This window comes from Nyctereutes procyonoides, unplaced genomic scaffold (assembly GCF_905146905.1).
Source record: "Nyctereutes procyonoides isolate TBG_1078 unplaced genomic scaffold, NYPRO_anot_genome, whole genome shotgun sequence".
Classification (NCBI taxonomy): domain Eukaryota; kingdom Metazoa; phylum Chordata; class Mammalia; order Carnivora; family Canidae; genus Nyctereutes; species Nyctereutes procyonoides.
The window spans coordinates 24,407,958-24,422,104 of NW_026575082.1; the positions used below are offsets into that span (position 1 = coordinate 24,407,958).

General features: G+C 48.1%; 1 protein-coding gene across 18 annotated transcripts in view; it reads right to left on the reverse strand.

Moving 5' to 3' along the window:
* Positions 1–14,147, reverse strand: part of LOC129514487 (low-density lipoprotein receptor class A domain-containing protein 4-like) — a 387,588-nt gene that overhangs the window by 219,957 nt on the left and 153,484 nt on the right. For 11 of the 18 annotated variants that reach the window (XM_055333088.1, XM_055333089.1, XM_055333084.1 and 8 more), the window contains one exon: positions 11,781–12,248. The exons of 6 other annotated variants lie outside the window; for them this stretch is intronic. In XM_055333088.1, the coding sequence (XP_055189063.1) occupies positions 11,781–11,820 (40 nt within the window). In that variant the 5' untranslated portion in view covers positions 11,821–12,248. Of the gene's footprint in view, positions 1–5,438; positions 5,498–11,780; positions 12,249–14,147 lie in introns of those variants that run through there. One more of the 18 variants, XM_055333093.1, reaches the window with a different exon arrangement.

Below are 14,147 nucleotides of genomic sequence, written 5' to 3' on the forward strand. Positions count from 1 at the left end.
TAACATAAAATTCAATGAAAGGAATACAACAACCAGTGCTGACTGGCTCTCCAGGCCCAGGAGTGTTCGTCACATCTAGTAAGAGAACAAGGTTAACAAGAAAGATACAGAATCTAAATCGTTCAGCAACGTGTATGTTTGAGAGGAAAAAAGACCGTAACTTATGCTTTTCTCTCCAGTTCTGCAAATTGTCTTATTTAATTTAAATTTTTTAAAAGATTTATTTATTTATTTATGATAGAGAGAGAGAGAGAGAGAGGCAGAGACCCAGGCAGAGGGAGAAGCAGGCTCCCTGCAGGGAGCCCGACTCGGGACTCGATCCCGGGACTCCGGGGTCACGCCCTGGGCTGAAGGCAGGCGCTCAACCGCCGAGCCACCCAGGGATCCCCGTCTTATTTAATTTTAAAAGCTTTTCCCCTGCCCTGAACTCCCAATGGCCATCCGCAGCCCCCAGTACAGCAAGCCGCCTTCAAGTCCTGCGTCAGCACGGGCGTAGGGTCCCGAGAGCGATGGAGAGCGGGCCTCCCCCCCCTCGGGAGTGGCTGGGCCCCGGCCACGTTCCTGCGGCAGACAGAGGAGATGGGGGGCTCAGAGGGCAGGAGGGGCCAAGGGGGGTGCTGGGGGCAAAGAAGCAGTGTCACCGCATGCAGAGAGGGAAGGGCTGTAGGATGGGCTCTGTGCCCCAAGGATCTCCTGCAGCAGGGGCCATAAGGTGTCATAACCCACCCCTGCTGACTCCCCAACCCCGTCTGGCTTTCCCACCATGGTGTCCTAAAGCCCTTCAAGTTCAGTATCTCCAAGACTAAGCCCAAGTCTTCCTCACAACAACTTCTTCGGATCAGATCACCCAGCCATCCCCCAGGTGCCAGGACAGGATGTCGGAGCATCAGCTTCAACCCTTCACCTCCCTCAGGCCCCACTTTGAGCCAATCAGTATCCAAGAGAACCTACCTCTGAATCCTCTCTCCCTGCGCGGTCCTTCTCCACATAGCCATGGCCACGGTTCGAGGCTCCCTTCCCCTTCCTCACCATCTCCATCCCCATGTAAACTCCAGCCCTGGCTGGGTAGAACCGCCACCCAGGCTCTTCCCGCTCAAATCTGGGCTGCTGCTCTCGCTGCCAAGACCTCCTGGGACTCCCTCCAACCCCATCTACCTCTCACTTAGCCAAGTCCTACTTCTGATCTCTGTTTCTAAGTCATTTCTTCTTGAAAACTCTCCCCTGAGCCCCATGATGTAGTACAGGTGACCCTATTTTGATAGTTCCATCTGGCAATCATTTCTTCTTAAGGAAGAGACACAAAGAGGAAGAAGAAAAGGAGAAAAAGGGAAAAGGGGAAAGGTGATAGGGAAAAGGGGAGGAAAGCTACGACTATCAATCACAAGTTGGTTTTAGTCGTTCTCTTCATGTTTCTAAAACACCCAGCACTGGGTGTTATTCTATATGTTGGCAAATTGGGCACCAATAAAAAATAAATTCATAAAAATAAATAAATAAATAAATAAATAAATAAATAAATAAATAAATAAATAAAACACCCAGTTGAGCAGATCCCACAAGGCTATCTGTGATTGGTGGCCACCCGGATTCTACCGTCAGGTAAAAGGTTCATAATGAGTCTCAAAACAAGACGATCTTCAGCAAGAAGATGACATTCCAGTAGCTAACTTATGCAACTTGCTGTCTGCAGGTTATTCTACTTCTTGGTGAAAACTACACTTTTTCTTTCTTTGTCTTAACCGATGCAATCTTCTTTCCACTCGCCGAGTGCCAATGAGTGCTCATAGATTTCTCAGCCATACGGTCGGCTTTGAGCAACCAAGGAGAAGTCCTTTGTGCTCAAAAGAAAGTGTGTGAAAAAAAAGAATAAAGAAAGAAAGAAAAAAGAAAAAAAAAGAAAGCGTGTGCCTTTGAGATAAACAGACAACAAAAGCTGGTGAGCCTTGGCCAGACCATCAAGGGAGGAGGTGAAGGGGAATCAAAGAACACTCTGCAGCTGAGCATCCATGCCTCATCCATCATGGAGCTGAGCATCCATGCCCAAGCACAGCTTCCTTCTGCCAGGCCTCCTTGCCTCTGCCCCCTCGGGACGCCGCTGCCACGCGGCTCCGCAGGAGACCTTCAAAGGTTCTTCCCCCACCGCCGAATAAACCCCCACCCTTGTCCTGCTCATGAGCCCTTGGCCTTCATTGCTTCCACCTTAATTCCCCTCTTACTCTGCCTGGAATCTCCCTCCCTGGGCTCCGGGCTCAGCTCGCTGTCCCTAAGCTACCCGCTGAGCCTGTCTACTACCAACCCCCAGAGAGCTTCATCAGTGTTCCTCAGCACTCAAACCCTCTGCTCCGCATTGTAGCTCCCTCGTCCAAGTGTGATACTTATCTCTCCTAGTGAAACAAGACACCCAGGTTAGGAGAAACATCAGAGTAACCCTCGTTGCTCCTCCATTCCAGGCCAAAAGCGGGTGAGCAACGACAGATGGACAACAAATGAGCAAGCAACACTACCGGGGGTGCTTCAATGAAGCCCGAAGACGAGGTGACTCAGTCATGGTGCAATTGAATCCCAAGCCCTTTACTAAGTTATGGGAAAAACAAAAGCAAAACAAGCAAAAAACAAACTCTGACAAGTTTCTATTATCCATCAACAAAAACTTCTCAAGTGTCCCCTCCACCATCTCTCCCCTGCACTCCATGGCCAGGCACCCAATTCAGGAGTTCAGTCAACAGCAGGAACATCATACTTCTTCCACGGACAGTTTTGTCTATAAATCCTGCATTTAAGGGGCACCTGGGGGACTCAGTGGTTGAGTGTCGGCCTTCGGCTCAGGGTGTGACCCCGGGGTCCCAGGATCGAGTCCCGCACTAGGCTCCCTGCATGGAGCCTGCTTCTTCCTCTGCCTGTGTCTCTGCCTCTCTCTCTGTGTTGCTCACAAATTAAATGAAAAAAATATATTTTTAAATCCTAAATTTAAAAAACAACAGGTGAGAAGGGAAGATGGCAATGGAGTAGGAAGACTCAAGGCTCATCTCTTATCTCATCCCATGCACACAACTAGATAACTATCAAATCACCCTAAATACTCCAGAAATCAACCTAAAGACCGACAAACTCCACAACTAAACACAGAGAAGAGGGCACATCGAAGAAGTGTAAACATGTACGGTTTTGTAGCAATAAAAAGCAATAAAAGTCATTTTAAAAAAAAGATTTTGTTTATTTTTTCCATGAGAGACACAGAGACACGGAGAGAGGCAGAGACACAGACAGAGGGAGGAGCAGGCTCCGTACAGGGAGCCCGATGTGGGACTCGATCCCGGGACTCCAGGATCACACCCTGAGCCAAAGGCAGGTGCTAAACTGCTGAGCCACCCAGGGATCCCCAATAAAAGTCATTTGTGATAAAAAAATAAATAAAATGAATTTTTGAAAACAACAAATTTTGCTTTCAATAAAGATTTCCTTGCATGTACGTGCTCAACAAATGTTTTCAACTTCAACAGACCCCACCAAGCCCTTACAGCAGACCACGAAGAAGGTGCCCTGTCCCTTAGAAACAGAAGTAGACACCCACGCTCACTGCCACACAGCTGGCCGGGGAGCCGGCCGATCTGACCGTGGGTTAACACCCCTTCTGCTATGCCATGTCACCGCGGGTCACCTCCCAGTTACCAACGTTTCACACGATGGAAACCCTCTATTGCTACAAAAGCCACATGCAGCTGTTGCAGAGATGGTGCAGAGTGAAGACGCCAGGTACAGTTTTCTGTCGCTCTTCCGAGCCAGAAAAGTCACTCCTGTAGTCAGGGCATCAGCCGTAAGTGCTCACGTTATACGTGACCATCCGAACCAGGACGTTTCTTAGAATGAGAGGGAGCATCATTAACACCTGCACCACCACCTGGGCAGACACAGAGACGTGTCGCTGTCCCACCCCAAGCGAACCTCTGATGAGAAGAGCTCTCGGTGACCCACACGCCGTTGCTAGAATCATGAACTCTTGTGTCCTATTTTAAAGCTTACGCAGCCCCTTCCTTATGCTTTTTAAAATTTGGCCCTGTATCCCCACGTAAGAAAGTGGGCATTTAACCCTTTTCCATCTCACAGAGGAGGATGGTTTCAGAGAGATAAAACATTTGTGAAGGGGCACAACTGCCGTGTGGAAGTAGCAGCCCACCCCAACTCTGAGTCCCGGTGGGACCGTCGGCACCGCGGGCAGCAGCCAAGGAAGGGGAGGGACAAGCCACAACTGCCGGGCAGACAGAGGGCCCCAGAAGGGCAGCCAAGGGACTGCAAGGGAGGACGACGCAACGACGAGGACCAATTTTCCCTGTGCTGCCTTTTACTTGCCTTAGTCCAGTGTCCTCAGTCGACATAGTAATGTTTAACATTAGAAGACAGTTGGGGCGGAATAACCACTCCACCCCAAAAATGGAAACATTGCTCAAAAGCAAGTAAAGAAACAACAGAGGCACAAACCGCAGTGTCAGGTCACACATCACGAACTCACAGACGGCCAGGGCGGGGCCAGAATTAGCTGCCAAATCCATCCGTAATCCACTTGCCTTGTCTTAGCCAATAGGTCCCAGCACCTCAACCGCCTGAACAGTGTTTGCACCATTTATATGCGACCGCACGGCGAGGTTTAAGTTCTGATTCGCCCCCCTGCTCCTGTCCAGGCTCGTGAATGTGCCATGGGCTCATGCAATGAAGACTACGGGCAGGTGCGGAGGAGGCCTGGCTCCAGCAGGAGAAGCCCCATCCCAGGCAACCCATCCCTGAAGCCACACCTATTTCCCCATCCAGGCCTCAGCAGAGGGCCTCACAGCACAGTCCCAAGGGCTTCCAGCAAGGGTGCCATGGAGAAACACAGGCAGCCTGGTCCAGCACGGCCACCTTGGTTCTCTCTTTAGCTGTCACTTGTGTGGGTTGAGGTCATGACTTCTATTTTGCAGGAAAAAGAGCTGGGGCCCAGATTAAGTAACTTGCCCAGCTCTTGCCCCTCAAAAATGGTAGGCTTTAGGTCAAAATTCAGATCTTATGAGTCTAAGCCCACTCTCTCCTATCCTTACTGCATCCTCGACACAAAAAATGGACTGTGTGTGCGTGTGTGTGTGTGTGTGTGTGTGTGAAGGATGAGCTGCTATATGCTCACAAGAGGTGTTCTCCAGAATCTTCATGCTTTGGATCCCAAATAACCTCCTCTTGCACTAGGAACTAGTTGTCCCATGTCTAAGCACTGAACGGAGCACCACGAGGTAGGAGCAAACCGGAACATGAGTCAGGCAGACCTTTCTTCTATACTAGAACATTAGCCAGTGGATCTAAGTGAATGGAATTTCTCTTGTTCATTTTTTTTTTATTTTTCATTAAATTTTTTTCATTTTGTTTTTAAAAGGAAAAAAAATTGTGACAAAACAGATTTTATATTGAAAACATACCAGCTAGACTACTGGACAACATCCATGCTGCCCTGGGCTACAGACACAGAAGAAAGAGAGGTGTTGTAGTGCTTCAGCACGTGCTTACTCGCAGACCCCTAAAAGGTTACCACAGAGACAAGACCCGCTCTGTGTGGTCCAACTGAGCCTAGAATTAGAGAAGGAAAACAAGAATCAGAGAAGAAACATAAGCCCATATAGCAGATGCCACAGTGTACACATAGGCTAGTATCTTATCATTATTAGGTCGAAAAAGAATGTCCTCAGAGGCCAACTATCCTTAAATATACAGCTGTCATATGCACGTCTCCATGAAACCCCCTTTCCAAGAGCTGCATTTGGAAGGGAAACACTTCCTGACAATGGCTGGCCTTGACCATATTCCAGGCATAGTCTAGTCATTTGTGATTATTATCTAGTCATTTGTGCTGAAATTACAGGTTCTAATCTCAGCTCCTTATCCTACCAGGGGTGTTACCTTTACTTAGCCCGTGCCTGTTTTTCCTCATCTGTCAAAAGCACTCCATAATAGCAGTTATTTTACAGAACTGTTTTGGGTCTTGAATAAGATCATATGTATGAAGCACTTAGAACACGGCGTGGCACATATTGATCTTACAACCGTCCTCCCAAGGACCTTCATGCTTACGTTCAAGGCACACTTAGTCAAGACTGGATGAGAGCGGAAAGCAGTCAGTGGAAGTCAAGGCTGATTGTTTAAGAGATGGGAAAAGAGGCTGGGAGCTTAGATGGTGAAGGCAATGTGCGGTGGGTGGGGTGAGCGGGGTGTCAGGACTGGTGTGGTTCCTATGCTCCCACCTGGAAAATCGTATTCCCTGATACAAGCACTGGTGTGGGTAGAGGCTACCAGATGATCATGTCCCAAGGAGCCTGAGAGCCAGGCACACAGGGCAGAAAGAGCTCCAAGGACAGGCAACGAAAACGGGTCTGAGAGTCCTAGGCCCAAGACGAAGGGGAAAACCAGCATCCCAACAACTCAATTTAAGTGATTCTTCCTTTTTGGTTATTAGTGGCTAAGAAACCCCAATCACCTAAATCTACAAAACAGCTCCCTTTCAGACACCTGAAGACTATTAAATCAGCTCTCAACCTTCTCTGTTATGAGTGAAATAACCTTCATGTGTTTAACGACTAGCTCTGATTATCCTTTTCACAAGAAAGACTTATAAATTCTGAAGGAATCTGGTTGACTTATTTAGTCATCCAAGGATATGCTGCTTCTAATATGGAATGAAAGGATTCCAAAGCCTAAGAAATGTAATCGGACAGTATTTAAGGGTAGCACCGGGGGCGGGAAGGAGGGAGAATCGGAAACCAGCACCTTCCTTAGGATATAATGGTGATAACCCAGGCAGGATGCTTTCCAAGTCACCAGAGAAAATCTCCGTCACTATTATGCTTCAACCAAGAGCTGACCGACCCCGCCTGGAAGGATTCCCATTTCCCTAGGCCCAGGGGCGCCGGGAGGTTGCTTTTATGAGTCTGATCTTCCTGGAATCTGTCTATCTACATCAAAGCTTCCATGAACTAATAAAGCCAGGCAGAAAGACTGCCCAAAAGAACAAAAACACTGAGCGTAGGACGCTTGAGTTTTCACTTGCACAAACCAACTATTAGCATCATTGTCATAACTCGTGGCACTCAGGTAACCTTACAGCATCGTGCTAAACCTGCATTAATCTCACGACCCCCTGCTGGACAGGCAAGGGCTGCTTCGTCTCACAGCTGAGGGGCAGGGAGTGCCCACAGGGACTACGAACAGGCGACTGGGAAAAACCTGAGCTCAGCACAGTCTCAGAAGCTGGGACCAACCAATCCCTTTGAAAATTCAATCATAAACCTTAATCAAGTCACATCGTTGGACCCCATGATTCTGATTCAGGGAGCTTAACCTCAGAAAATGGCCCAATCCATAGAAGAGCTCATTGCACAACGGTGTTCCTCAAAGCATTATTCATAAGGGCGAAAGCTGTCAAAAATTGCAATGTCCAGTAATAACACAATTTAAAAATTGAACACCAATAAAAAATAAATTTATTATTAAAAAAATTCAAGTACACACACATAAAAGAATGTTATGCAGCAATTTTAAAACATATCTATAAAGGAAATGCAGGGGCGCCTGGGTGGCTCAGTCAGGGTTGACTGTCCAACAGGCTGTGGTCTCAGGGTTGTGAGATAGAGCCCCAAGGCTCTGCGGTCAGCTGGGCATCTGCTTGGGATTCTCTCCCTCTCCCTCTGCCCCATCCCACCGCTTGTGCGCACTCTTTATTTTTTATTTTATTATTTTTTTTTGTGCACACTCTTTAAATAAATAAATAGAATTTTTAAAAATGTTCATCATGTAATGTTTAAGGGGAACGATCAGATGATAGAACTGGATACACAGGAGGAAACGCACCCAGGACAAAAGAGACCGAAAGGACAGAAGCCAGATGTTAACAGTGGAAAGCTGCACGTGGCAAGATTGTATGTATGGGTCATTATTTTTCTAATGCAATTTTTCTGTGCTTTCCAAATTTGCTTACAATGAACGACCTGTTCAACTAAGTTTTTGTTTTTTTGTTTTTTGTTTTTTTTGGTCACAAAATAGTACCTAAATGATGAGAATCATTTCTAAATTCTATATGCTGGGAAAACGTAATGTACAAATTCCCGTGTGCCAGGAATAGCCTAAGAAAAGCGTAATTAGGAGGAGGAATTTGCAATATGTATCCATGTGTGTGAACCTACAGTTACACAGGAAACAAGGTGTAAGAGGGGCACCAAACCAGCACTGGCGTGGTGAGGAAAGGGCTTCCAAGCTCCCACCAGCCGAGCACACCCAGCTTCCCGTCAGTCCCCAGGCTTCCCTCCCAGCCGAAGCCCTTCCTTAAGAGGACTCCTGAGTCCCCAGACCCCATCACCGAGGGAATTGAAATATAAAACATAAATGACACATCTTTTTAAGGGGAGGCAGGCATGCTTAACTACATGGTGGTTTCTGTCATGCTCCAGAACAAGATTTAAAGCCAAGGAAAAATGCCTTAACCCCTTCACCCGTTTAAATATCTAAAAAAAAAAAAAAAATTATCTCACAATCCTAAAACTTTGAAGTTTTGCTCTAGTATGACTTCTTTGATAATGAGTAAAGGTTGAAAGGTGATTAAAGGCCTTTTCCACCGGCCTAGAGAATCCACAAACTCCATGCATCTTCAATTCCAGAAACTAAGACATTTAGCACCTTTCGTTGCCCTGGGACTTCAAGAAAAGACTAAAGTCAAGAAATGTAAGAAGAGCGAGTCAATTAAGGGGTGGGTGCCAGGCTCCTACCCACCCCTACAGCTTTACCCCACTGCTTGGGCAGCGACAAAGCATCGGCCGTTTCATTCTACATCCCAAGCAACCTTCATCGACCATGTGGAGAAAGGCGAGAAGAGCAGGCAAAGAATAAAAATGACGAGCCCAGTCCACAGGGACCCACTTCCAGGGAAGGCCGCATCCGTAGGTCCCCTGCACTCTATCCATGCTCCTTTATCTCCCCAGGGACACTGGGAAGCTAATGCCATGGTCCTAGAGGTACTCGTGGGCCCGGCTCGTAGAACTCATATTCAATAATCGACAGCTTCCCCAAAAATGCACAGATCGGGGTGCCTGGGTGGCTCAGTTGGTAAAGCATCCTGCTCTTGTTTTCAGCTCAGGTCATGATCTCACCGTTGTGGGATCAAGCCCCACGTCGGGCTCTTCGCTTAGGGTAGAGTCTGCTTCAGATTCTCTCTCCCTCTCCCGCTCTCTCTCTCTCTCAAATAAATAAATAAAATCTTTAAAAAAAAAAGAATGTGCAGATTAGTGAATTCAATCACCTCTGTTGAGGAAATGGGACAAGTCGGTTCTGCTTTTCAAGACCTAATTCTCCCAACCTCTCCCCTAATCTCCACACCCCTCTTGCAACTTGCCCAGCTATCATAAGCAAGGGGCACGTGGGAATCCCGGTAGGATATGGTTCCTGGTTTAGCAGGGCTACGTGATGCAGAGGCCAGTTAAACCCCGCGCTCTGCTGGGGCGACCAGGCAGCGGTAGGCTCCCTAGGTGGCTCCCGGGTGCAGCTGAGGCTGCACAGTGCTAGAAGCTTTGGGAAGGCTGCTCTGCCTCACTGCCGGCTCTGCTGAGCGTGCCCCTGCACCAAGCATGAGCACACCTGCAAGGCCTCTGAGTTGTCGTGAGGACAGAATTAACACAGGGAAGACACACGCCAAGTTTCCTAAAACAATGGCCGTGGGTAGTATTTTACTACTGCTACCAACATGATCATTATTAAAATAAATTTTTAAAAATCTTATCATCATTCAGGTAGGCTGATGCAACTAGGAGGAGGCCAAAGTCTTATGGAAACAGAGTTCTTGCATTAACTAGAAGTTAAAAGAAGCCAAGAAAACATGAGTTGGAGAGGAACCCCGAGAGGGTGGCGCAGAGCCAACGGGTGAGGAAACGAGCAGGGTCCTTGGTAGCCGGCGACCAGGGCGGTGACAGGCACGGCTGCAGCTTCCGCTGCTTGGGCCTCAGGGCGTCAGGCACTGTCCTAACTCTGGTGAGTTCTGCAGGAGGAACAGGGCTTCTATTACGCAGAATCAACTGCCTCAGTGGCCCAGGCACAAGCCAGCGTGGGTCCTGGGGGGGGTCTCCTCAGAGTGTGGGAGCCTCCCCGGGCCTCCCGGCTGTGTCCCAGGGAGCAGAGAAGGCTTCCAAGGGCCACTCCCACTCCCAAGAGCTGCTTCGTGTCATGTCCCCATGTGCTGCCCTCCATGAGGAAGAGTGGAGGTGACATCCCCCGAGGGCGCAGCCTGTGCGACTGAACGGCCGCAATGTGCCCACGAAGGGAGGCCGGGAGGGCAGGGTCCTGGCAGCCCGACGGTCCTGAAGCACCTTGATGGTGCTTCTCTGGGTCTCCATTTAAATACGGCCTCGTGCACCTCAGAGGGCGCCGACGGCTCCGGGGGGGCTCTACGTCCAGGTGCGGGTGCCAATGGGCCCAGGGGGGCTCCCACGTCCAAGTGCAGGTGCCGACGGGACCTGGGGAGGCTCCCACATCCAGGTGCAGGCGCTGACGGTCCTGGGGGGGCTCCCACTTTCAGGTGCAGGTGCCGACGGGCCCCGGGGGGGCTCCCACGTCCAGGTGCAGGTGCCGACGGGCCCTGGGGAGGCTCCCACATCCAGGTGCAGGTGGCGACGGCCCTGGGGGGGCTCCCACGTCCAGGTGCAGGTGCCGACGGGCCCCGGGAGTGGGAGCATGGAGGACTAGATGGGGCCACCGGCTGGACACTTAGGTCCGTCAGGAGCGGCCGGCCGGGGGGCGTGGAGGCCCGTGGCTGCACTCCGCACACTGGCCTCGCCCTCCCTCTGAGCAGCTGCAGACGCCGAGTCCCCGCAGGCCTCGGCCCGGCAGCCTCACCTGCTCTCGCCACCAACCCTGAACCACTGCGCACCCCTAGGGGTCACGGGACCACAGAATACGGTTGCTTCTCACGGTGATTCCACCATCTTTCCGTGAACACAAAAACACCTCTTTTTGTGTAGAAATGTTTCTCCTGGATTCCAGGAGTCTCTTCGACTTCAAAGCCCCCGTTTCATTCATGAGGAGCCAGCGGTCCGCAAGGATTTGGTGGCTTCCTGGGACGTCGAGTGAATCAGACAAGAAGCAAGGACCCACATTCGAAAGGCCCTGCCTTGCAGGCCATGGCTCGGGTGCATCGGCCAGACTGATTCCCTGCAAAATGCGCGAACCGGAACCCTTCGCCTCTGAGTGCAAAGCAGATATTGTGCAATGTCAGATATTGATGTGGGGCTTCTCCGGGGGCCCCCTTATGTGAGAAGAATCCTAACGGCATGGTTGGTTCAGCAGAACCGTGCCCCAGCACCCTTTGCACATGAGCAAATCGGAGAAGCAAAACTGGAGATGGGGAGGGAGAAGTCGCTCATCATCGATAACTATTCCCTCGGAGACGCTTCCCAGTTCCGTAAAGAAAAACCCACCTCCGACCTTTACACCGCAAGTAACCTATTCCCTTTAGAGAACAGCGACTTGGAGGATATTGTGCGTGCCACATTGCTCAACGAAAGCAGAATCGCAAAATGCCAAATGCATTTTCAAATTCCTATTCAGAGAGCAGAAAAACATAGTATTATTTTGTCAAAGTCGGTTTGCATGGCAGCCTGAGCCCCTTGCCTCTGTAAGGCCTTCAGCTCATAAATGCAAATGCACACTCCTCTTATAGAGCTGTTTGGTGTTTTATCAACCTACCAACTAAAAGTTGAAATAAAGCTTTAAGTGTGGAGGGTTCTCACCTGTGAAAGCATTTGTGGCCTGAAAACCAGCTTCCTGCATACTGCTCCCCAGACAAGCCTGTGCTCCAACTCTTAAGCTATCCTGTCAAGAGGAAATCGCCTGGGCAAGGCCTCAGGTCACTTCCATCTTAGCTTGTCGGAGTCCATCGCTCTGCCCCGTCCGGCTTGTGGTAGCATCTGATGCCCACCTGCCCTGCTCCCAGACACTGAGAGCAGTACCTGGGACAGCACCCAGTCCAGCAGCGTGCACACTTGGGGCACACAGTCACGTCAGCCGTCCAGCCAAAGGGTGAAGGCCATGGTGAGCCCAGGAGCAGAGGACGCTGTCCCGCTGAGACCTGCTCTCCCACCTTAGAGTGAGGCCCTCGTCAGCCACTTGGCAGCCAGCATCCTCCACGGGTCTCAGCCGCTCTAAGGGAGCTCAGTATGGTCTGATCTGCTGCTCTCTGTGCTTCGCCTCTCCCCTTGCTGAAATTAAAAAGAAAGAGATCACTTTCCTGATGACTTGTAGGAGCATCAAACTCAGTAGACCCATAGGGGCCGAAAGAAAGAGCGAGAGCAAGAGAGAGAGAGAGAGAGAGAGAAAGCCACCCGGAGTGGTGCTCGTGGGCACTGCAGCAGCTCCGGGGAGGGGGCAGGTCCAGCACCTTTCCCTGCATGTCTGTGAAGGAGCGGGGAGCAGAGGTAGCTTTTACTTGTACCCAGGAAAAAAAAAAAAAAAGACAGAAGAAGCCAGCGTCCTCTGCTCTAAGCCTTGCTGAGATGGCTACAAAGGTCACACAACACCCAAATGGCTTTCCCTCAGTTACTCAGAGTCCACAGACACCCTGCAGAAGAGACCCACTTCCCGGGCTTGTTCCCGAGGGATCAGAAGTGAGGTCTGAGGTTCATACCCATAGCCGTCAGTGCTCCGGGAATGACTTGGGTTGACTAGTTTATCAAAAATATCAAAAAAATAAAATCAAAAAATAAATTAAATAAATAAATAAATAAATAAATAAATAAATAAATAATAAAAATGACTATCAAAGGGGACAACGGAGGCCTGTATCAATCTCTTAAAGAGTGAGGAGGAAAAGCAAACTTAATCTGAAAATTTATGTTACATATTACATAATCATAAAAGCACTTTATGAAACACTTTCCAGATAGTCTCATGTTGTTATATTACACAAGAAGCAGCACCGATAACAAGAATGTCACAAATCCAAAGGATGAGACTTTTTAAAACAGAACCCAAATAGTCATCTCTGGTATTAGAGGAAAAGAAAGCTTTTTTTTTTTTTCCAATATCATCACTTCAGTCTAATAAATTTATATCAATCTTTAGAGAATATAACCTTGATTCCTCTTTTTCACCATCAGAATAGAGGTAAATAAAAATAAGGAAACAGCGCATGACGGAAAGGAACACTCTGTTAAATGTTCATTGTAAATATAAGGTAGAAACAGAAATATCACTGATACAGACTATGAGGAAGACCTTATGTATCAATGAAGCACCATAATTACATTAAGAAATTCAATTGTGTTGACTTCATCGACCTGCAATATCACAGTTAATAGGGTGTAGCATACCACGAGTCCTTACACTTAATGAATAGGTTAAAAAAAAAACCTTACTTTAATTAAAAATCATTTCTGAAAATGATGGTTTTGAAGTACTTGAAAATGTGACAAAACATTTTTTTTCTCTGAACTGAAACATTCCACATAAAATGACCCAACACTCACAGTATCAGCACCCTAAAATCCTACACTAACTTCTAACGTAAACCTAATCACATGTACTATACCTATCAATCTTAGGAAATGGAATTGCCAGGAAAAAACCAAAACCTACCTGCCCTATTCTTTAAAACCTTGATTTTCTTTGCCCTTTGCTATGGTGTTTTCCATGCACAGAAATGCTAGACTTTATTTATTCTCTGTTTTAAACTCAGAGACAATGTGAAGCGTGATGAGGTGTTTGTTGTTATTTTATTGTAGGCTTTCTGTTTATTTTATTTTGTTTTATTGCAAAACTTAAAAAAAATCAAGCTAACCTATATCACATTTCAAATGGCTATGGGGAAGACTAAGGCAGATATGGACAGAAACAGAACAACAACTTTTTTCTTTTTTCTTTTTTTTGCCATTTTTATCCATCTTACCATCTGTTTTCAATTCTTCTAAACGAGAAGTATGGTGACAGGTGTGTAGCAGCTCATTTTGGAGTATCAGGCAAGGTACTGGCATGGATTTTTAGGAACTTTAGGGTATGATGTGTGTGTTTCCCAATAAAGACCAGACGGACAGAACTGTATTATCTCATTAATGAGTAACTTTTATATTCCTGCATACGTTCAGGAATATATACAATTTTTA